The 25,885-nt window shown below is 36.8% G+C and overlaps 1 protein-coding gene across 3 annotated transcripts in view; it reads right to left on the bottom strand.

Moving 5' to 3' along the window:
• Positions 1-2,058: 2,058 nt before the first annotated feature.
• Positions 2,059-25,885, bottom strand: part of ACVR1C (activin A receptor type 1C) — a 41,707-nt gene continuing 17,880 nt past the window's right edge. The window contains exons 2-8 of one of the 3 annotated variants that reach the window (XM_039237543.1): positions 21,818-22,057; positions 16,337-16,567; positions 13,605-13,772; positions 12,095-12,251; positions 10,181-10,305; positions 7,726-7,856; positions 2,059-2,184 (exon numbers count right to left, since the gene is read on the bottom strand). In XM_039237543.1, coding sequence (XP_039093474.1) covers positions 2,059-2,184; positions 7,726-7,856; positions 10,181-10,305; positions 12,095-12,251; positions 13,605-13,772; positions 16,337-16,567; positions 21,818-22,057 — 1,178 coding nt within the window. The remainder of the gene's footprint in view (positions 2,185-7,725; positions 7,857-10,180; positions 10,306-12,094; positions 12,252-13,604; positions 13,773-16,336; positions 16,568-21,817; positions 22,058-25,885) is intronic. The other 2 variants (XM_039237544.1, XM_039237545.1) reach the window with 2 other exon arrangements.

Genomic DNA, 25,885 nt, shown 5'->3' with positions numbered 1-25,885 from the left:
ATGGATAACTGCATGAATGACAGTACCACAGACAACAGATTTATACCTTTGATATCTTATCCCAGTCTAATGAAGATGGTCAGTAACATAGTTCCATAGTGAAATGAATTATAATCAGTAGACTGTGCTCTATGTGAAAATACATAGGCATATCCTTTAGAACTGTTATCCAAGTTATGCTTTGTAGAGCACTAAAATGTGGTACAGTAAAAAGGTTTGCCCTGCTGTTAATAAAAGGACTCTAGGGTCAAATAATTTGGGAAATTGAATTCAAAGAAATTCAGGTAACATCTCTTACTTGCTAGATTCCTCAAAGCACATGATATACTAATGTGCATTATCACTTCTAAGAATCTATCAAAGAACAGTTTTGGCCTTGGTACATCTCAAAAGAAGAGTGATCTAAGGTACAGAGTTTAGAAAACGGTGTTTTAGGACAATAAAAGATACCATGTTAAATCTCCTTTACCAAAGCAGAATTAGAGATTTGAAAGAAATACTCAATGTTCCATGTATTATTCAGAATTCATCATTTCTGTCTCCATAGGAAGTAAAATAAAGCCAAATGTATCATGAACCTTCTTCTTCATCTACTTGCTCATTTTTAAAGAGTAGGGAAATAATCTATTTACAGTTATGAAGAATTTTCTTAATTTTTCTCAAAATATATTCTGCTTTTCCTCTTCCCTCTGTTCTTTCTAATGTGTATGTACAAAAGTAGTAGGGTCCTCTGAAATGAATGTTAACAACATCTTGTAACAATGGATCTCTGTGCCTGACTAATCTCTGGAAGTACTCAGAAAACATTAATATTTATCTAACAAACTGGTAGACTATGGGATTCCTATGAGGAAAATGTTAGTGAGTATTGTCCTCAGAGTTCATTCAGGTCCAGTATGATTGTACAAAATGACCCAATCTGTCTTCTGTTTGACTACACCACGTATACCACCATGAAAGATGCTGTTTCTGCATAGGGAGAAAAGAACTACATGGGATTTTAAGGGAAAGGAGGAAGTTGGTTAAGTCTACAGATTATCACAAGATTTGAACCAAGGTCCAGCGCCACCACTGGCTATGTGACTTTCAGGATTTCTCAGTGTCTCAAGCTGTCTGATGTCTCATTTGTAAATGAGAGGAAGCAACCATTTTAGTGGCTTTCACATTCTTGCGGGACTGTTGCGGTAGTAGATTATGAAGAGCAGGACACTGGGAAGAGGCAAGGTAAAGGAAATGGCTATTTCTGGCCTCACTTTCTTTTTTCTTTCTTTTTTTTTTTAATATTTTTATTTATTTCTAGGAGAGAGAGAGACAGCGTGAGCAGGGGAGGGTCAGAGAGAGAGGGAGATACAGAATCTGAAATAGGCTCCAGGCTCCGAGCTGGCGGTCAGCACAGAGCCCGACGCAGGGCTCGAACCCACGAACCGGGAGATCATGACCTAAGCGAAAGTCGGACGCTTCACCGACTAAACCACCCAGGCGCCCCGTGACCTCACTTTCATCTTTCAGCTGAGTGGCTCCCCTTTTACATGTTTTAGACACTTAAGTTCAGAGAAATATTTAAGTTTTTAAAAGATCTTTCTTAATTAAAAAAAGAGAAAACCACAGATTATATAATCTAAAGTTCTGCTGAGATATAATGTGCTTTAGTTCACATTTTTAATGAAACTGTTTTTGTCTCAGGAAAAAAAAAATGCTTTTCATCTCCTTTTCTTCATTCATGTGCTCTTGATTCAAGTAAAATAAAACCTTCATGACTTGTATTATTTTTATATAGCTTATTTTACATTTTTGTCATATCATATTAACTAAAAAAAGGCGAACTGATGTGTCGCTTTTCAAAATAAAATTAAAGACAAAATAGAGATGGGATGAAGTCAACTCCTGCCCATGCTTGACTTTAGAGTTATTTTTCATGCTGCCTTTGGGCTCTTAAATACTGTCCTGCATTATCTTTGAGGTAGAACAACAACAAAAAAAGGCAACAACATTCACATAAAGAGGGAAAATGAGAAAAGAAAAGCTGTGAGAGATTTCTTTTTAACACAATTATCATCATTAGGCTTTGCAGTCTTCTTTGACACAAAGTTGAGAAATAGTCTTCTTAATACGAAGGGCGGTCAGGCGGGCTGCCCCATTGGCATACCAACACTCACGCATTATTCTCCCCATGACTCGGAGTGCCTTTAAAAGAGAAAAATATCAAACGTGTTAGCCACACACGCACACAGTACAAGAGAAGCATAACCACAAACCCAGGAACTAATGCTCTGCTCTGGTGAAGAAAATCTTAAATGTAAAACAATATGAGAAGATCAGGACCCAACCTCTTTAAAAATCCAGTCAAAACACACATTAACTTTAGAGAGCAACTAACTTTTCATTGAAAATGCAATCCACTGATTTCTGGGAATATGGTAAAGTGGCTGTCTTTAAAATCTTCTGAGGAAAGACATGAAAGAGAAAAAGGGCTTTGGGATGAGTTGCAAATTCCTTATACATTGGTCTGGATGTGTACACTTTTTTTTTAATTCATCAAGCTATATGTTACAATTTGTGCAGTTTAGCATATGTAAATTATGCCATACTAAAATAATAATCTAAGTATAAATATCAAAAAAAACTGTACAGTGATAAATAAATAAATACTCAGAGGGGAAAATAATGAGAAAAGATGACTCCAGAGAGATTTAAGAAATCACTGAAGCAAGTGGCCACTCTGGTGACATCTGCTGATCTCATAGTCTAGCCTTTCAGAATTGACAAACCACATGTGAAAGATAGGAAACACAGCTCCAAACCCAAAGACAGAAAGTGTCAAGATGTTTGCCAAGTCCTGAATATAAGGATGACTCAGTCTTACATGGAATTTTATAGAGAACATTATCTAAATCTTGACTCTTGGTAAGGAAAAAAATCAAGCTCAGGGCTTAAAATGTTGCAATAAGCCTAAGCTCATGACAAAAATTCACAAGCATAAGAGTGAATTAAGTACCTAAACAAGGATTAAGTGAAACAACAAACAGTAAAATCAGACATATCAAAACATTAGCTGCTAGAACTAAATGATATAAAATATAAAATAAATACATAGAAAATAAAATTTTAAAAAACAAAGAGGACTTTCAAAATGTAAGTTAAAAAGATCTTTTTTTAAAAAAAGATAAAGTACCAAAAAAGCATTGTGTCATAACTCTTCAAAGAAAACAAAAGCAAAAATAAACTATTGGGACTACAACAAAATTAAAAGCTTTTTCACAGAGAAGAAAATCATCAACAAAATGGAAGGGCCACCTAAAAAGAGAGAAGATAGTCACAAATGATATATCTGATAAGGAGTTAATACCCAACATACATTATTTATACCATTCAACACACACAAAAAGCAAATAATCTGATTAAATAACAGGCAAGGGACCTGAATAGACATTTTTCCATAGAAAATATACAGATGGCCTACAGACACATGAAAAGATGTTCAGCATCACTATTCATCAGGGAAATGCAAATCAAAACCACAATGAGATATCACCTGATACCTGTCAAAATGGCTAGAATCAAAAAGATAAGAATAACAAGTGTTCATGAGAACATGGAGGAAGAGAAACACTTGTGCACTGTTGGTGGAATGCAAACTGGTGCAGCCACTGTGGAAAACAATATGTAGGTTCCTTGAAAACTTGATAATAGAAATAGCATACGATCCAGTAATTCCACTATTGGGTATTTACCCACACTCCTTTAAAAAAACAACAATGCTAATTTAAAGAGAAATATGCACTTCTATGTTTATTCTTGCATCATTTATAACAGCCAACATATAGAAGTAACCAACTATCATCAATAGGTAAATGGATAAAGAAAATGTATCTAGATTTATATCTATATATAAATAGATATGTATCTTCTCTATCAATTTATATAAATATATATATCTTATACATTAAAAAATATATGGTGGAATATTACTTGGCCATGAAAAAGGATGAGTTCTTGCTGTCTGCAGCAACATGGATGGACTTATAAAGTATAATGCTAAGTAAAATAAATCAGACAGAGAAAGACAAATATCACATGATTTCACTTATATGTGGAACCTAAAAAACAAATGAATAAATGAATGAACAAAAAGCAGAATCAGACTCATATATACACAGAACAAACTGATGGTTATCAGTAGGAAAGGAGTGGGAGGAATGGACAAGACAGATGAAGGGTAGTGGGAGGTACAGGCTTTCAGTTATGAAATGAATAAATCACAGGGATGAAAGATATAGCATAGAGAACATAATTAATGGTGGTGTAATAGCATCGTATGCTGACAGATGGTAGTTACAACAATTGTGGTGAGAACAGCATAATGTATTGAGTTGTCAATCTTGTATACCTAAAACTAATAAAATGTGTCCCAACTATACTTTAGTAAAAAAAAAAAAAAAAAACCTAATAAGATCACTACCTTTTTCATGACTGAAAAAAAAAAAAAAACAAACCTTCTTAACACGAAAGATAAACATTAAAATAAAAACTAAATAGATGAGATAAAGGGTAGATTAGACACATTTGAAGACCAAATTAGTGAACTGGAAGATAAATATGAGTTGCTATGTAAAGATACAAACATGGAAAACAGGGGAGAATAGAAGACAATCAAAGGAATGAAAGGTCTAACATGCATCCAATGAGCTCTCTAAAAATGGGAAAAAGAGACAATGAGAGGACGAGCTATTTGAAGAGATAAAGGTGGAGAATTTTCCAGAATTGAAGAACATCACAAATCCTTGGAATTATCAAGTCCAAAAATTCCAAGCAAGATTAATCAAGAGACATCTACACCAAATACATCATAGAGAAACTGCAGAATACTAGAGACAGAGAAATTCTTAAGGTAGTTTGAAAGACAAATGAACTAAAAAAAAAAAAAAAAAACTCAGTTGACTTCTCTACAGCAATAATGAAAGCCAGGAGACAGTGAAATAACAACTTTAAAGTATTTAGAGAAAATAACTATGAACCTCACTTTGTTTACGATTAAGAACAAAATAAATTGTCAAACACCCAAACACTGAAAGAACTTACAACCACTAGGTCTTCCTAAAAAACCAATTTACATAAAATACATTTAAGAATGCACATTAGGGAATCAGAAAAATGATCTCGGAAGGAAGCTCTGAGAGGCAAAAGGTGTTGAATAAAGAAAAGGATAAACATGTTAAGTCTAAACAAACAATAATGGTATAAAATCACATGAGTGTCTAATGCATGGGATTAATATAAAACAAGATAGAACTAAATACTGGACACAAATGGACAAAAATCACTTATATCAGCAATGTACAAAATTGATTGCATTAAAAATGACTATGTTAGACCTTTTCTAGGAATGCACGGTTGGTTTAACAGTGGAAAATCTATAAATGCAATTTATCACATTAAGAGACAAAGGAGAAAGTCCATATCATCACATCATACATAGGAAGAAAGCTTTTATCAAAACAAAGTCAGCTTTTATTTAACCTGATTAAAGCTCTGACAAACAAAACCTACAGCCAATATGATACTCAAAGGTGAAATATATAAAACTTTAAGGAGTAAAACAAAGATATCCACTATCAATACTTTCAAGCAATGTTATACTGGAAGTCCCAGAAACTGCAATACGAAAGAAAAGGCATGAGGATTGGTCCCAGAACTCTTCATTATTCAGAGATATGATCATCTATGTGGACACTCCAAAAGAATCTACAGTTTTATACTCTACGAAGTTTTCCCAAACATATGCATACATAGAAAAGTGTTGTTTAAAAATATTAAAATCACACATAAGACAATCAACAATAGAGTAGAAAAAGAAATTTTACTCTAGCCTTATAATGAACTACTGCACAGATATGAAAATGAACAGATTTTAGCTACATATATATATATATATATATATGGGAAAGTGAAAGGAAATTAAGAAGAATATCTATAGTAAGTTTCAATAATATATTTCACAATTACACGAAAGTAAACAATACATTTTTAGTGTGTGTATACTCTGATTTCTCTTCAGATCTTATAAATCTTTCACCTTTTACATTTTTAGTGTGTGTGTATATATATTATGCATATATATAACATATATTTTTTTCTCCTATGAAAAGGCAAGGCAAAAATAAATTATCATAATAGTAATCTGTCGGAGGGGTAAGAAGTGTTTGAATGTTCTATGTTTTAAACTTGGTAGTGAAATCACTGCTTCTCATTTTATTATTACACTTTAAGATTTACATATATAAATATATATTTTCTTTCATATACATGAAATTATTAATACTAGAAAAAAATTCATTTAATTTCAGTTTCGTTGTAAATGTCTCAAATTCTGCTTCTAAAATAAGTATGTAGAATCAGCACTCTCAACAATAGCCAAAACATGGAAAGAGCCTAAATGTCCATCAATGGACAAATGGATCAAGAAGATGTGGTTTATCTATACGATGGAATCCTACATGGCAATGAGAAAAAATGAAATCTGGCCATGTGTAGCAACATGGATGGACTTTGAGGGTGTTATGCTAAGCGAAATAAGTCAGGCAGAGAAGGACAAATACCATATGTAATTGGAGGATTAGGAGGAAATTAACGGAGGACCATGGGGGAGAAGAAGGGGGGGAAATAGTGGGGGAGAGGGAGAGAGGCAAACCATGAAAGGCTCTTTAATACTGAGAACAAACTGAGGACTGATGGGTGTGGGGGGGAAGGGGGAGATGGGCATGGAGGAGGGCACTTGTGGGGATGAGCACTGGGTGTTATATGGAAACCAATTTGACAATAAACTACTTGTAAAATAAATAAATAAATAAAACTTGATAAACACACAAAAATACACAAATAAAAATAAATAAATAAAATAAATAAGTATGTAGATAAGATATCTATACAAAATAGAAATGTCAAGACATAAATCCTTCCTTAAGTAGAAAAAGAGTTGAGTGAAACATGAAGGAGGGAGACTATAAGGAAAAAACTTACTGTATAAAATTACCCTTATGATAAAGCCAAACTAAAAAACATTACTTTAAAAAGACCTCACATATTACAAATAAATATGGTAGAACATATAACAGTAATAGGGGGTGAGGGAGATTAAAGCATTAAAACAGTTCTGGAATTAGATGGTTTGTAGCCTTTCCCTCACTTTCCCTTCTTTCTCCGTGTGGGAACTAGAAAAGTCTCTACCCTCACGTAAGGCCTAACTAGCACTACAATAATCATTTATTGTGTGTATACTACATGGTGGCCACTGTCTGCGCTGTTGGGGATGAGAAGATAACAAAGTTTTGGCCGTGAGGAGGCTTTTCTGATGAAAGAAAATCATTTTCCTGACCTAGACACTTGGAAACTATGTGTTGAGAGAGCAGTATCCCAAGATCAAAGTCACCTGCATCACTGAATCTGCACAGGGAGCTCAGCTGCCTGACCTGTTGGGGACTTTCCACAGCAAGAAAGCAAGTCTGTATCAAGTCACTGGGATACCAGGGTCTGTTACTGCCCCTTAGCATGCTGTATACGTACAACTAAAATCCTTCTGAAGACCGATACAAGGACATATATTTACATATGTGGAATGAACTGGATGCCTAGATTAAGAGAGAAGAAATTCATCATCTCTGAAAATCTTCCCTGGTAACTTACCTCAAAATTGTAATAGATAAAACATATATAAGAACACAGCCTTACTTCACAGCTTTGCCACTGGTTGGGGATATTTGGTCGAAACTTCTGGTCACAAACAACCTTCCTCATTTCCTCTATTGAGGGATCTGAAGGCACCATGTCATAATAAGGCAACTGGTACTCCTCAACAATTCCTATAAGAAATTGGCATGATAAATTTCCTTGTGTGAATAATAGACAAAGATGCTTATTTCCAAAGACTACTAATTAGGTCTTCGAGGTACAAGTGGTACCCTGGGAATCTGGAAAGTCAGGTGTACTAAAATTTTGTGTCACTACAAAACCAAAGATATAGGTATTAAGCACTCAGCTGAGTAATTATTATACACATTTATAAAATTTATATTATGAAAATCTATATAATTTTGATAATCACATATATCTTATATACAACAAATATATATATTTTATAAAGTACATAATTTTGACAATTACATACGATTTTATATAAAAACGTTACACTTACATAATTTTAATAATTATATAAACGTAAATATATAAAATTATATTTTATGTAATAAAAGTTATGTAAATTCTGATTTACATAAAATACCACTGTGCAATTCAAAACGCCTAATTCCAAAATTTAAAGTATGGACCCATTGTTTCTAGAATGAAGTATGTTTCTTCATGGAACAACCTTTTCAAAACAGAATAGCTTACTCTTCTTGAAAACTGATAGACAATTTTTTAAAAACTGTGTTTCTTACATTTGGATTATAGAAGTACTCTATCTGAGAATGGACCAAAGCAGCAGCAAAGCTACTGAAGATGGACAATTCAACATGAAGGTTCATATTTAAAGAGTCTCAAGTACAAAGACCTGAATTATCAGAATATTATTTGAACTCTCTGAGAATTTCCTTATAAGATTATTTTAATTAACTATAGTCCTTTTAATTTAAAATATTTAAGATCTGCTCTAATATTATGTTAACTAAATTACTATTTCAACAGTTGGAGAAAATTTAAGGACAATGACCTAAAAGCACATCTGTCAATTATTAATATGAAATTTTAAAATATTGTTACAAATATGTTTGAGTCATGTTTTTTACCATACACTGTCCTAATAATTTTAACTAATTATTTCTCAAATTCTCTGCCTAAAAGAGGTACCATATTATCCCTACTCTATAGAAAGAAGAAACTGAGGCATAGTCATAAATTTGCTCAAGGTCATAGAGCTAGTAAGTGGCAGATCTGGAACTCAATCTCAAGCTCCAAAATTCTACTGTAATTCTATTGTTTCTATAAATAGCTTCATCTTCCTGAACAGTGTACTACTTCATCTGTGTATAAAAGGGTGAAAATTATGCTTTCTCATTCAAATATATTTTTAAACTTATAAGCTTAAAAATTTTTTTTACTCATTAAAAAAATGAGATTAGCATAATCATTAGCAAAATGATATCAACAAAATAAAAAACTGGAAGTGGTTTGATAATGACAACTCTACTATTGAATGTTTACTATAAGCATGCTCTATTCCAATTAATTAGTCAACTAAATCAATTCCTTAAATCTTCAAAGCCCAAGGGGCCAGTTTTATGATTTATTTTAAAGTTGAGGAATTGTGACCAAGTAACTGGCCTTAAGTCAGATATTCAGGAATTTGCTCCTGGGTGGCTCAGTCAGTTAAGCGTCTCAGGTCATGATCACACGGTTTGTGGATTGGAGCCCCGCGTCGAGCTCTGTGCTGTCAGCTAGCTCAGAGCCTGGAGCCTGCTTCAGATTCTGTACCTCCCTTTCTCTCTGACCCTCCCCTGCTCACTCTCTCTCTCTCTCTCAGAAATAAATAAAAAACGTTAAAAAAATAAGTCTATATCCTTTGAAAGTGAAAACTCTAACCATTTTCTGCCAGTAGTCAATTTTTCTCCACGGAGGCCACAACTCCCTCACACTGCATTTGTAGGGTTTCATCCTTTCAAACTCTTCCTCTCATTATTAATCTCTGAACTGCTAGGAGCACTGAGTCAGGAAGTTAGTCTATGCTCACCTCTGCCCACCATCGCTTTCTCTCCTCCACATTCATTATCACAGGGGGAAAAACAAAACAAAGCAAAATAGGAAAAGCCTGAAAACTAGAAGACTTCAACTCCTATGGCTTTTGGTACATCATTTAACATCTTTGGGTTTAATATCTGGTATTAAGTAGGGATACAGCTAACTGCATAAAACTCAAGAAAATTTTCAAGTGCGTTGCAAATTATCATTAAGAAAATCATAATTATCAGGAGAAATGTCACTCCTACCTAAGCAGTACTCACAATATAAAATCAGCGTTATACGTAGGATGCTCTGCTTTTGCCACTGGAAACATATCCCCAAAAGGTAGTCTCTTAAATATTAAAAAAATGATTCAATATGGTGCTTAGAAAACAAAACATACAAAATCATATCTTATACTTAAAGCTTCAAGGAAAGACAGATACAAAAAATATCCCCGACATCTTACCTCCAACTGAACACCTTCGGGCTATTTCCCAATAAACCAGACCAACAGAATAGATGTCAGCTCGTTTGAAGGACTCGAATATATTCACATTCATCGTATCATCCAGCATTTCGGGAGCCATATACCTTCAAAAACATGCACATTTCAGAATCTGTGTATGACTTTATAGCAATGCAGTAAAATACAATCTCAATAAATCCTGTCACAAAATAGAAATTGAGATAGCTTACATCATTTTTCAAAGTAGATCTAAACAACTCTAATAAATTAAAATTAAATAATACAGTGATTGACTGAATTGTACTTTGAAAAAAGAAATTTAAATAAAGCTAGAGCTCATCCTACTCAGTGTCAAAGCACAAGTGCCAGGGGCCATTTACTTGCAAAAAACAAGCTAGAGGGAAATTCAGTAAACAAAGCAAGCACTCAACAGGAAAGATGGAACTCAACTCCCACCAATAAATGTTACCTTGGAAAGCTCCTTGAGGGCAAAGAGCATCTCTTATTCATCATGGTGGGCCCAGGACTCTAACATAGTGCTTAGCAGCATACCCTAGATACCTTCTCTCCATGAACAATTTTATCATACACTGGCTTCAAGAAATATATACATAATATACATTGGCTGCAAGAAAATTACAACCTTGTTTGAATACAACTAAACCAAGGAAATCTACAGGCCATGGGACCTGACTGAGTCTAGCTGTCCTAGGGAGATTTTGATAATTTCCCAAAATATTAAGATGAGGATGCAATAGTCTCCCAAACTCTTCAACGTTTTAGATCCTCTTAAGGAATCCAGCATCCAAGGCTTCCCTGGGGGTCTCTAATGTGGAGAATGTCATATGGGCAAGTTGAAGCTTGATTTTCATAGAGAAAAGAAGAGAGGTCCCATAGGGCTGCCTCGTTGGAATAAACTTCCCTGATGTGTTCCTGGGGCCTCATTAAATTCTCCTAGGGAACCAAGAGAAGAAGTCAGAGTGATGGGCTTGAGATCTCTAATATGGTTTGGAGGCCAACTGTACCAGAAATTCCCTACTCCCAAGAGCCTTTAACAACTCCAGGAAAATGTTTTGGTTGTTTCTGATTTCAAGGTCAAGAACTCAGGTATTATATCAAAAGTAGCATGAGCCTGATATTCAAATAAAAGGAAATTGAAGTATTCTGGCCACAGTCTGGCCAGAACAAGAAAACACCAGAAATCCAACTCCCAATGGGCCTGTCATAATACATAGGTGGTACATTCTGCTTATCTCATATTTGGTCTGAACCTTCAGAAATTCTGTTCCTTGAATGTGGGAATTATGTCCAAACTCATATTATCTTAATATACATCAATTTGGAAGACTTAAGGATAAATACAATTACAAGTAAATACAAAAATTATTATACATTCTTAAACATTAAGGGAGTACAATAGCACATGTATGTATTCATTTAGAGTCCCTCACTTATCTTGCTCAATATATTGATTCTGCATCTTTTCTTTAGAACTTGAACAAATAGAACTAGCCCTGAGTTTTGATGTATTTATAAGTATAAAGGCTTTGGAGGAACTATATACTGATGATATTTTTTCCTCCTATCCATAGGAAAATATATTCTCAGAAAGTGGCACACTAAAAATAATATATCACTGTCTACTCCATCATCCCTAGCTACTGGATTCTTGACCCAAAGGACTACTGTCTATACAACTAAAATTCCAACTGTTCCTTGCTTTATAAGCATCGTGCCACTGACTTCTCAGTGACCCACAGAAGCGCTTCTTGCTTTCTTGGGCCTAATGATCTTCCATTCAGACCACACACCCCACCACCACCACCAAAAAAACCAAACCACACACACATCCCATGATTTCATGTTTAGGAGGCAGTCACATGTCTTAGTGTGCCACCAAAGTTGTTATCTTACCTTTTGGTTCCCACTTTAGGATTCTGAGGTATGTCAATAGTGTTCAGTACCGAATCATGCTTCACAGCCAACCCTAAGTCTGCTATGGCACACGTTTCACACTTTTTCACTAAGATATTCTTCGATTTTATATCTCGATGAGCAATTGCAGGTTTACCTATGAAGCATAAGAAAAGCATACGCATTTTGTTGTTGTTACTAAAGACTGACTCTCACCGAAAGGAATGATGTTGAAGACCTGGCTCAAATGTCACCTCCTCAGAAAGGTCTTCCCTGACCACACATTTCACATTCCCAGTCATTCCCCACAGAGTACCCTATTTTGCCTTCTTCAGAACCCTTATTATTAGCTATAGTGTTCATTCATATGTGTGTCTAATTATCCATCTTTCCCAACTAGACCGTAAATGCCTAATGGTGTGTGTCTTGCTTATCAGCAGGCCTCTAATGCTCAGAACACTTGTTGGCATTTAGTGGCCACTAATAAATTTTTTTTGAATGAACAGGGAAAGAATTAGCATTGCTACAACCACGTAAGAACATAGCAAATATTCTCTTACAAACACGTTTCAAACTTCTACTACCTTAGGCCAGCAGTTCTCAAATGTGACTCAAAGATCTCTGGGAGTCTTTGAAACTCTTTTCCAAATATATATCTGCGTGATATTACCTTTTATTCACAGACTTCGACCAAAACAACATATTGGAAGCAACTGAATGAAGAACATGCATGAAAATCCAGACATTAAGTCAGACATTAAAGAGATTTGAAAAAAATGTAAAACAAAACCAGAATTTTCACTACATTGGTTTTTGTATTACAAAAAAAAAGGATGCAAAAATTTTTAAAACATGTACATTTCTGAAATTTATTTCACATTTAATCGGTTATTATTAAGTAAATTACTATTTTTTTACATTTCTCAATTTTAGCTCCTAATATAATAAATATTAACATGTAGAACCCAACTACACAAACACTTTTGGGCTCCTCAGTAGTTTTGAAGAGCTTAAAGGGCCCATGAATCTAAATTTGAGAACTACTGCCCCGACTAGACTAATGACTTTCTAGAGCCAATTCTCTATTAAGTCAATAAACAGTAAGGACAGTGTGTATTACTTGGCCTTTGAGTACATGACATGTAAATATTTGTTCAAGATCACATTACCATCTCCTATTATTTTGGTTATCATAGGTAAATATTTAAGTTATCAATATTCTCTGAATATAGAGCGTTTTCCACCCAAGTAAGATCTCCCAGGTGTATGTGCTAAGTGGCAAAGTTGGAGCCACCAGTGTAAAGACATTACTGTGGCTAATACACAAAATGGTGACTATGCAGATGAGAGTTGGCTATATCACAATAATACCCTCAGCTTTATAAAGCACCTTAGTGTTTCCTTACATTTGATAATTATAATAAACTAAAATACAAGGAAGCACTAAAATGTAATTTGGTGTTTCTATCCTCATATTCAAGCAGAAAAAACTTAGGAAGAAAACACATACCTTGCGTACCAACAATCTCCATATGTAAGTGGGCCAGACCACTAGCTATGGAAAGTGCCAATTTGATCATGCCAGCCACTGTCACTATGTTTCTATTCAAATAGTCATATAAGGAGCCCAGTTCGTGGTATTCGGAGACAAGCCAAAGTTGAGTCCAAGTTCCATTATCTAAATGAAAAAAAATCATTTTGTTGCATTAAAAATCATTTCATTATGCTAAGGAAGAAACCAAAAACTTTTAGCAAATGTCAGCATTGAAAGTGAATTTGTATTGCTAACAAAGGAAAGTTAATTACTTTAGTGATGATGCTGACAGTCCAAGTTAGTACAGTAAAATTTCTCCCTGGATCCTTGAAGATGTTGATATAGAACCTGTTGTACATACGGTAGCTATAGGAAGCTGAGAGTAATTCTGATAAGTGAACAAGTCCTTTCTTATTCTCTCTATATACTGATAATGCCACATTATAGGGAAAACTACTGACAGATGCTCTTAGGCTCAGTATTGTGCTATAAATCACTCTGAGCTTTTACGAAAGATTATTCCAATAAAAACCAGAAATGCAACAAATGTACACAAAGTATTATGACTATAATAAAAGCCCTAAAATTCTAAGAATGTTCCCGTTGTTCACTTTTCAAAATATGAAGTTGATGATTTTCTCCAGAAGCTTACATTAAGAACCAGTTTCTAGACATTTCCAAATAATTTACTTCATCAAACCAAAAGGTAATCCAGCTTATGAAATATTTTTAGCAGAACAGAAATTAGCCTAAGACGTCTCTAGGTATTAGAGTCCCTAGAGTTAGTTTCAGTTTTTGGAATGGGGTCTACCACAGCCCTGGGAAGCCCTGAGCAGTTCTGATGTTCAGAGAAAGGAAGTGATAATAAACATTTGCTATGGACTTTTTCTTTTAAATGCTTTATGTACAAAAGCTAACTCTTAATCCAAATATTTAATTTCCAAATCCGGGTAGCAATAAAATTTCTTAGGAATACAAAAATCAACATAGTGTAATGAAGTTCAGTAATAAACTGACCATAATAAAACTAATCCCTACTCCTACCCCTTTCTCTGCTCAACGCCAATGGCTACCTTTGTCCTCTCACATCAACGTCCTGGTCAGAGAGTTGACTAAGCAATGGAACTGGTTACCACAGAAGATTTAGAAATGAGGATGAAAGCAATCTGAGAGATCATTTGAAAGCATGCACAAAACCACTAATTAGTAAGCCAGTGACAGAGGTAGACCAGTTAAACTAAAGAAGGAGACAATCCAGGGTGATGTCTCTTGGGCCTATTGTTTTATAATCAAATAAACATGATGATTAAATCAGATCCATCAAGATGATCCATATAACCAAAGTCATTACTGCTTTGACAACAACACTAATTAATCTCATCAGTAGGTGTGCTTGAGCTCAATCTTAGGAAGAAAAAGGAAAAGGTCTTAGCTTACTAAGAAAAGTCTCACTTTCAATAGTTTGGATATATTTTCAAAGTATACGTAGTCGATAATTGGGAAAGATTGTTTTTCTTTTTAAAGTTCATCTTGGCTTTACTCAGTTTATACACACCACATCAGAAAACACAAACCATCAGCAAACACAGTTGTGGCCCAAATGTACAATAATTTTAGGCCTCTCTTACGTCATCTAATTAATAATAATCAAGCTTATAACAGATAAAAATAACCATAGATTTTAATTTCCGTAAGTAATGGTGAGTCCCTGATGTCCACAGATCATTTGTATTTTAGATAGAGGTTACAATCTCTACCTCACCAAAGTTCTTCATATTACTGCTTCAAGTCAAAAAATTGACTAGATCAACTTTTGCTTCCCTTTGTGCCCTGTTTCCCTTTATTAAGAGAAAAAAATGCACAGTTAAATGCATAAAATCTATGCAAAAAGAAGAAAGCATAGGTAATCCACAAACTTTATGTCCAGTGCCTGATTACTTGGGGATTTATGTCATATTTTACAAATACTGGTTTAAAGACCAGGACACTAATGCTCTGTCTTGCTCCACAAAACTCAAAAAGTGCTACTGTTTGGGGTTGTTGATGTTAAACCTCAAGATATAAATCATACTCAAAGTACACTAATAGAACATTTTACTAGAATTGACTTGCTGGCTGCCATTCTGATAACGTTCATAGAAAATTGGAGTCCTGGAGTTGAACGAAGCGTGTTCATACAGATGAGAAAGGTGGATATTCAGCTAGCTTTCACTGGTATGTCTGTACCAGTTATTAAAATATTGAAATATTTCTGTCCTCATCAGCTAACAGCTGCTATTGAAAATTCCAATCCCATTCCTTTGCCCTAGACACCCAAAGCAACCTCCCCCACCTCCCACCCCACCCCCTGACAAGATGCCTCCAGATCTCTCTATGAACCAGCAAATGAGGTATAAATGCTAGCATTGCAGGGTTGCCTCAGGACTCTGTTCCAGCTGAAGCTTCTGTTCTGATCGATAGATTCTTGTGCCATACCAGTCACCAAATACTTTAAATATCAACCTAGCTGTGGTGTCATCATGATTTCATATCACTCATTTGCCCTGTCTTTATTGTATGGTTCTGGATGTTTATCTGTGGAGAAGGGGAAAAGCATTTCCTATACTCAATAAAGAAATTAGATTTTATTAAAGCAAAGACATTATTTATTTTGATCTGATGAGAGACATAACACTTTTACTTGCTGAACCCAATTAGATGAAAAATACCTTTGTTGTCAGCAGCAATGAAACCAAGTATGTTCTCATGTCTCAGCATAACCGTTTGGTAAATTTCTGCCTCACGAAACCAAGATCTTTCATCTCTGGAGGAGAATATTTTTACAGCCACATCTTCCCCACACCATCTTCCATGCCAGACTTCACCGAATCTACCTTTTCCCACTATCTCCTGAAGTACGATCGTCCTTGCGATTGTTCTTTGAACCAACAGAGGCAGACCTAACCAAAGAAAAGATGAATTGATGATTGATAATAAAGGAGTGCCAGAAAAGAACGATCATGATGGCCATTATTTTCACATAAAAAGGCAAACATTTAAGCGCTTTAATAAGTTTACCGATTTTGAAGAAATAAGCACCATTATACCAAACCTTATTGTCAGACCAAGTATGCTCAAGAGAATACTCTAAATTCTTACTGTGAATTTATCTTCTCATATTCACAAATGACAATTTCTTGAACATAGCCTGCTGCTACAGATATCTGATTTTCTAGAATTTCTCCAAATCTCCCCAGTTTGCCCATTAAAGCCAGGCAAGTTACTAAATACATAAAGGTTAAAAAAATATTTTAGCCTCTAAAATAAAATGTCTTCTTTGTAGTACAACTGGATAAGCAGGAGAGCTCTTTGTGAATTTAAAAAAAAAAAAAACAAATTAAAACTGCAAAGTGAAGAATCAGATTCAAAAATCAAGGGAGATAATCACGTTACACTAAAAGTGAAGGCACAGTCATAGAGGATACCACACTGATATTCTGTGAAATGAAACAAAGTTCAAGGAAAATATGTTCTGAGTGTATGTAAAAAAAAGGTTAGATTCTTTGAACTGACAACCCCACATCTAGAATTCCTTCCTGAAGATTTAACCATAAAATGCAGAAACATTTATGTTAAAATACTTAATATGTTATTATTATTTATAGGAAATAGGAGGGAAAAGATCAGATAATAGAAAAATCGTTAAACACAGTGCAGAGATGAAGAGAACAGATAAGAAAGACCTGCGCTCAAATTTCAGCTGTGTTATGCAACCACCAGCAAGTAATTGAACTTCTCTGAGCTTCAGCTTCCTTATCTAAAATGCAGGGGCTTTTAGTAGTACCTACCCCATAGGGGTAATCCAAGAATGAATAAGCACATTAGGCACCCGACAGAGTATCTGGTATATTACATGATCAATAATGGCTAGTCCTTAATATTCTATCTTAGAGCAGATTACTTAGAGCAAATGATAATGATGCTGCTTACGAGGTATTTCTTAATGACATGGGAAAACATATTCGCTCTAATGTTAAATGAATAGCGCCGTAAATTCTATCCAACTAAATAACTGTAACTAGCTATCCAAAAAATGTACCAGAAAAAGACTGAAAAGAAAATTTATTAAATGCTATGACAGTTATTTCCACTTAGTGGAATCAGGGTGAATTGTGACAGTCTTCCATCTAATATACATTTCCTTAATGTCCACAATGGGTACTTATTACTATTATAATTAGAGGGAAATAGTGAAAGAGGTTACAGTATAAGTGTGCTCTGGAAAGTCATGTTTCGTTATTATCCCTGTAGTGGGATGGCTTGGAAACTCTCACTGCAGCAGCCCTCTGAGCGCTGCAGGCTTTGGCCTCTGCTCCTGAAATGAGCCACGGTGTATTCACATGTTCTCATCTTCGTGAGAACCACCCACTGTGGCTAAATAAGCACAGACTATAAGGTTGCTATTATGGGTCTCAACAATTAGTCACAGAGCCCCACAGTCAAAAAGTTTTGAGATCATCTAGTCCAAGTTCATCATTTTAAAGATGAGAAAATTGGGGCCCCACAATAATCGAAGACTTGCCCAGAACTAGGGAGGAAGAGCTACAACTAAAAAATAGTCTTCAGTGCAAACTCTTGCTCTTACCATTCAGTGGCTATGCCCCCAATTCTCTCCTGCTGGGAAGATCTCCAGCAGCAAACTGTAAAGGCTGTTTTTGTAGACTACAGTCAATTTTACTACTTAACCACACAATAAAAGTTGAACTGACAGTCAGTGGGCCAAACTCTCACCTTCTCTCCTCCTTCTCCTGTCTTGCACACACACACACTCACAAAAAAACATCACATCAACAACCTCTGCCTCCGCTGACTAGAGAGCTAGACATGCCTGTGTTTTCAAACTGCAAATTGATCAAGTGCATGACCAATGCCACGGACCATGGGCAAAGCAAGACAACATCATCTAATGTACTCAGCACGACAATTAAATGGAGACACGAAAACTCAGTGAAAGCTGCTTCGGTATCTTTCAAGGCAACCACTTCAAATAATCTAGTTCTTGCTTATACCCTGAGAAATTTCATTTCTTGAAGAAACATGGACTTTGCTTCTCCATATAGGTTCGTTGTTTTTTTTTTTCTTCTTTTTTTTAACCAGAGGTTGTAGAAGCTGCTGCCTGTCTGAAGGAAAGGCATCTTTCAGTGATGTCACGACTCATCAGAAGTATTGTTTGGGGAGAGGAAAGCAGTAACATGCCCAGACTCTTAGAAGCCACCTGAGACACAATCCATTCTCAGAAACAGTCCAGCAGAACATCGGTCCACTTGCCTCTTAGTCAGGTATTCTATCTCTTTGAAATGTGTCCCTGATCCGGACAGGGAGAAGCTGCACAATTTTGGTTTCTCCACACCTAACAATACTGCCTTTGAAGTTTGCTGGCCAAAATGAAGAAAGGCAAAGGGCAAGCAGCGCTGCCTGACTTCCTCCCTGAGAAGGAGCTTTCATGATGGTAGGAAGCATTTCTGCAGCCAGACCTGTTCTCTCTGATGACCAAAGGCAGTGCTGCCATCAGTTACTGTTAGCCAGTGCTCACTGCCAAACCTATGCAGCTGACTTAGAGAAAAAGTCCCAAAAACTCTTTCAAACTGGTCATTTAAAAAATTGCCTGTGCTTGTGTATATTTACAGCTTTCTTTTTAAGAAAGATCTTAGAACATCTTGGAACACCTGAGGACTCAGTCGGTTAAGCGTCTCTTGATTTTACCTCAGGTCATGATCTCGCAGTTTGTGAGTTTGAGTACCACGTCAGGCTCTGCACTGGCAGTGGGGAGCCTACTTGGGATTCTCCCTCTCCTTTTCTCTCTGCCCCTCCCCTGCTCTCTCTCACTCTCTCTAAAATGAACAAACTTAAAAAAAAAAAGGAAAAGAAAGATCTTAGAATAATCTGAAGACAAGAGTCTAACAGTTAACAAATCCAGCTTTAGCGTTAAGGATGCATAAAAGCACCACAAATCTTAATACTAATTTTTCATTTCATGCCCTGATTCATGCTTACTTTCTTAAGCAAAGTATCCAGTCTCCAGTTATAACATCTCTATTACTTTGGTTCGAAAGGGAAGTTCTTAGTCATCTTAAATACATTCAAGGAGTAACTCTTAAATATACATTTCCACTTAACATATCCAACTAAACTGAAATTTTGGGGGGGTATTAAATAGAGGGTTATTTAATAACTTGAACCTTATAAAGAAATTATATAAGGTATCAAGGAACTGGGCACAAATCAGAGTTCTCTGTGCTCATATTCTGTGCCTAGAATGTCACCGGTGCTCAGGAAATTAGGGAACAGTAGGCCCCAGGATTTAACGGTCAGGGAAGAACGAGTACAGACTCTCAACAGCTTTACTTTTTTTTATATATATATTTAGTTATTTCTGACAGAGAGACAGAGCACGAGCAGGAGAGGAGCAGAGAAAGAGGGAGACACGGAATCTGAAGCAGGCTCCAGGCTCTGAGCTGGCTGTCAGCACAGAGCCTGACACAGGGCTCAAACCCATGAACCGTGAGATCATGACCTGAGCTGAAGTCGGACATTCAACCAACTGAGCCACTCAGATGCCCCTGAACAGCTTTACTTTTAAAGGAAGAATGTCATAGCTTTCTACACAGTAGCTTAATTTGGACTTTAGTTTTACAAACTTTGCAGTTCGGAGACATTTTTTCCAATAATCCTCCTTTGCAAACATGCCACTTAATTTGTACAGTGATGGCATAAATATTGAGACCTTGTTCAGCGAAAGAGCAAGCGATCTGGCCGTCAGAAGCAACAGACTATCTGGGCTCTCTAGATGACATAATTAGGGCTCTCTTTTCTGGACTCTGGTGAGTCTAAAGCTGCTTCATGTTAAATATGCATGCTCACATAGAGGCTACCGCCACTGTGTCATCTGCTCTTGTTCATCATGCCTGGCTGGATGCTCCTAGAGACCATGGGCTGGGGAGTTTCTCAAAGTCTGCTTGGGGTAGTCCTCTTTAATGATTCTTCCAGAGTAAGAGGGGGTCCAGGGCCTTCAGAAGTGACCCACCTCGGCTCACCCTAGCTCACATATATGCAAGACCACATGCCCGCAGGGTTTCTGGATGTATACACAAGGAAAGGCCGTATCAGAGAGTTTGTTATTACAGAGGAATCTGCTCTGTCACCAGAAACTCAAAATGCCTTCACACGGTGTGTGCTATGAGAAAGGCTCATATAGGCCATAAAACAGCCTCATATTTTGAACTGCTTCACCAGGAGTTGTGGAGTTCCATTCAGGAGGAATAGAGGCATCATCTCACCTCGGCAACAGCCGGCAGAGGAGTGTGCTGTGCTATTCCCTGTCATCTCTGTTTCTATGCTCTTGGAAGATTCTTGATTTTGACTTCCGGTCAGCTCCCTGTTCACTTCACACACACACATCCCAGGGGAGGCTGCAGATTCCGAAGACTTTCATAACCATGAGCAAAGGCACTCTAAGAATACCCTTTTGCACAAATATTATATGTTTGCACGTATAGGAGGATTAGGAGGAACTTGACGGAGGAACAAGGGGGAGAAGAAGGGGGGAAATGGTGGGGGAAAGGGAGAGAGGCAAACCATGAGAGACTCTTGAATGCTGACAAAAACTGAGGACTGATGGATGTGGGAGGGAGAGGGGATGGGCATGGAGGAGGGCACTTTGGGGATGAGCACTGAATGTTATGTGGAAACTAATTTGACAATAAACTATTTGTAAAAAAAAAAAAAATACCCTTTTGCACAACTAACATCTTTCCCCCCAGAATTCAATTCCTTAAATACAGTAACTTTTGTGCCCACAAAACATTACTAAGAGAGCAACAGTGATTAGTATCAACCATAATGAGGGCAGAGAGGGGAAGAGAAACTCTTTCTTGATTCAAAAATAAGTTCTGAAGGAATGTAAAAGTGGGACTTGGAATCCCTAAAGGCAGAAAAGGCAACTGAGAAGACTTAACTCTTTTGGCCATGATGTTTTTTTCTCTTCATCAAATCCTAACACAGGTTTCTATATCAGACCTTACCAAGTACCACACTGAGCATTCTAAATGATGCAATTCATAGTATTGGGGCCCTTTTTAGAAGTTAGAGATTGTTCTTATTTACTTTCAAATGCAAGTTTTCTTACTGTAAAATGGACAGGGGGCACATACCAGAGCCAGAGCCAGAGGCAGTCACATCGTAAATCAGATCTTTTAGGGTTTTTCCAGCATTTACCAGATTGCACTCAGAGAGGGGTTCCTCCACATTCTGTCTCCTTTTCTTCCTGTCTGTGCACTGGCGACCTTGGCATGCCCATATCGTCAGCACCGCTGCCATGGACAGAAGGCAGACTGGCACAGCAATAACAACGGTCAGCTCCATGGGTCCGAGTTTTGGGATATCTGGAGATGCTTTGGTTAAAAAGGAAAGAACACAACCATAAATCAACCCATTTAAGAAACGTCAGAAACTGCAAATGGGCTCACCAAAATGTCACATCTTTGATGTGGAGCTACACAGTATGGCTGCATGTTAGCTGGTAAAGACTCTCTGGGGGCCAGGCAGAGATGGGAAAAGGAGTTGAGGTCAGGAAGCAGCAGGAATACTCATGCCAGCTGCCAACGGGAGACAGAATTAGGATCGTGGAAAACACCAGCATGTGGGGTCCTTTTTAAATCCTCCAAGGCATTTGCCACTTTTCTACTATCTTCTCCCCTTGTCTCAGCAGTCCATCCTTAGAGCACATTCATTCTTTCACACCCCCAAATAATTACCGAGCTCTTGCAATACGTTGCCACTATTCCAGGTGCTGGGGATACAGTGGTGCATGAGAGCCACGTCCGTGCTCTCATGCTGCTTGTGTTCCCATACGCCCACTAAACGGATGTGCTACACACAAGCAAGAGGCTGTAGGCGCTGTGATGAAGCAGAGGGGCAAGAGTGTGATGCAGGGATGCCCCTTTCAACTAATGCTCCTGGAGGCCACTCTGGGAGGTACCAGGGGGCAACCACCAGAGGGTCTTATGCGGCTCACTCCAGGCAATGTGAAAGCAAGTGTAGAGACCCCAAGATGAAGCCCATTCAGGCTTCTCAGGCACACCCGGTGCCTGGACAGCAGCGAGCGGGGAGAAAGGCAGACGAGAGCGAGGCAACCAAGAGAAAGAGCATGTGGGGTCTGGTAGGCTAAGTGAAGAGCTGTGAATTCTATTCCAGGTAGGAGCTGTAGCAGGACTTGGAGGAGGCGAACTATGTGACCTCAAGTTCATTCTGCATATCATCAGAGGGGCGCAGGAGTAGAAAGCAAGGGGAGAGATGAGGGGCACCGTGCGGTCATCCAGGTGCGATGGTCTTGGCTGAAACTTAGCTGAAATAGTAGTACTTCCTTCTGGGTCCTGGTTCATCCTCTACCCTTTCATTGTTTTGTTTTAATTCCTGGGTTGTATCACCACCTGGCACATCATACATGCTTAACTGACTGAGCCACCCAGACCCTGGCACACCATATATGTTTTTTATTTATTATTCAATTCCCTCCAAAGAATGCATGCTTAGTTAGGGAAAGAATTTTGCCTGCTTTGTTCTCAACTATATCCCCAGTGCTTACAACTGGAGATGATGAATAGATCTTGAATGGTGGAACTGCTAAAAGTTCTCCTAGTTTTTTTTTTTTAATTTTTTAATGTTTGTTTACTTTTGAAAGTGAGAGAGAGCATGAGTGGGGGAGAAGCAGAGAGACAGAGGAAGACACAGAATCTGAAGCAGGCTCCAGGCTCTGATCTGTCCCCACAGAGCCCTATGCAGGACTCAAACCCATGAACCATAAGATCACAGCCTGAGCCAAAGTTGGATGCTCAACAGCTCTCAGAGATGCTCAACACCACCCAGGTGTCCCTAGTTTGTTCTTAATAAGAAAGGATAAGGTTTTTAGTTTTAGAAAAATAAACATGATCATTGAAACCAAGTAACAAGAATATAATTAAATTTGTGACCCTCCAGTTAAAACACAGACAGCCAATTTTTCTAAAGTTCATCTTGCACTTAAGAAATCTTTTTAATTTAGAGAAAACAGTGATACATGAAAAGTCTATGATGACAGATATTTCTGTATTTTTAAAAGAAATTATTTTGACATTTGAAATGAGCACCTAGTTCATTTTCTTTTCGTTCATTAAAGACAGCTTCAGCATCAATTTAATTTTATCGCTAGGTCCTATCATTAGGGATGTTGATTTTTGTTTTTAATGAGCCTTGGGATGTATTTGATAGAATACGGGAACAGAATTCTAGAGGCTTAGGTTCTCAAACATCAAGGAGAAGTAGAAGAATGCAGGCTTTGGAGAAAGAGAAACCAAAGTGAGTTGCCACTTTCTCCATTTGTGGCTTTAGTGCCTTGGGCAAACTGCCCCTGCTGACCAGGAATACCCAGAGAGAGGCTGGAGAGAATGCATAGAAAGCAACACACAGCACCTGTACCTTAGACTCTAAACAAATGACGGTGATAATGGACCTTGTAAATTAAGCCATTACTCAGAATTCTTTTATTGCAGTGACAATCCTAGAGAGCTTATTATATTAAATATGCTTACATATGTCAAACAGAATATATAAATACAAATTTAAAATAAATATTATTTAATTCTCAAGGAAAATGAATTAAATTCCTCCAAAATGTGTTCATCCAAGTTTCATTATAATCCTAAAAATATATATTTTTTTTACTATTGATAAGTAATAGATTTAAAACTGTTGAGTGAACTCTGGAAACAAGCTTAATCCATGATCTTCTACTTTGCCCCGGGGATTCTGGCAGATCACCAACTTTCCTTCTTCTAAACATTTCGGGATCCTTCTGAAGTCATTAGAAGTTGTACAGGTGCATATGAGGAAAGGTTGACCTTGAATGTTCTTATGACAAGGTGCTAAAAGAGTTCTCTGACTTGACTTTGTTTTAGAAATCATTAACCGTTGTACTTGCAACTTCTAAAGCTTGCTGTTGTAAAAGAGTTTTATTATCCATTTAACTATGGTCTTTCAATCTACATTTCAAGTTGTATCTATATTTTTAGGTCCTTACAATGCTATTCTAGGAATTCAAAGAAAGCCACAGAAAGCATTCAATCTCTTGCAACCTACAAAAGCATCTACTTGAATATGCTTTTAAAATAAAAATAAAATTTTAAAAATAAAATTCAAAAAAAATTCTATTGTTAGATATGTTTATAAGGCTATGTCTTATTCTGATATATGTTATCAGGAACTATCAATATAAGCATTAGAGTTAAAAAGCTTATTGATTTTATTCATTTTAGTAAAGCTCTATTAAGCAGAGCTCAGATCATCACTATGGCAACCAATAAAGAGGGGAAAGGTCAGCAACCCTGAAAATAGAATATTCTCTATAAAAGCGTACTGCTCTAGTGAGGGTTACAGCTCTCAGAGATGTTTACTACAGATGGGCAATGTTTCTACTTTTGTGAACAAATTTACTGATACGAGTTAGTAATAAAAAAAGATTACTCAGCTAGAAAAGGCTAGCAACAACATCCAGAAAGAGCTCCTTAAACATTGAGCAATTTTTGAGGCAAACATTTGTAAAACTATCTTTTAAACCAAATGTTGATTGTTATCTCTACAGGAGATAACTGAAGAAAAACTGTAGTCTACACCCAATGAGTCATGGCAAAGGATGTAGTAGTGCAGGTAAGAATACATTGTAATAAGTTACCTTTGATGAGCATATTATTTTTTCTAGCAGGTTTTACATTCTTGGTCATAGGAGAACCCTTATTATTCAATAATTTCCATCTTGAGATTTACTGTGCCAACTGAAATGCATTTTCCATGGTATAAACACTTCCATGGTTTGGGGAGTGCTTCATTGCCCGTTCATGTTATTTCACTCCCTAGCAAATTAAGTAGAATAGAATGGGGGTGGGGAGAGAAAAGCACTAGCTTTGATGGGTGAGAGCTTAGCTCACAAATATCTCCCCTATATAAGCTCTACAATACATTGAACCAAGACAGCACAGGGAAAGGAAGTGTTAACAAGGCCAGGAGAAGGGAACATTGATCCAGATGAGGTGGAAGACTCTGTACATCTGGAGAGAGTCACGTGAAAAGCAGATGAATGTAAAACAGTACTATAAGACAAAAAAAAAAAAAAAGAAAGAAAGATGGAGGGATAGATGGAAGGAAAGAAGGAAGGGAGGAAGGAAGGAAGGAAGAAAGGAAGGGAGGGA

Source organism: Hyaena hyaena, unplaced genomic scaffold (genome assembly GCF_003009895.1).
Source record: "Hyaena hyaena isolate Hyena2069 unplaced genomic scaffold, ASM300989v1 scaffold_126, whole genome shotgun sequence".
In the NCBI taxonomy this organism is placed as follows: Eukaryota; Metazoa; Chordata; class Mammalia; order Carnivora; family Hyaenidae; genus Hyaena; species Hyaena hyaena.
This window is presented reverse-complemented; position numbering and strand designations above follow the sequence as displayed.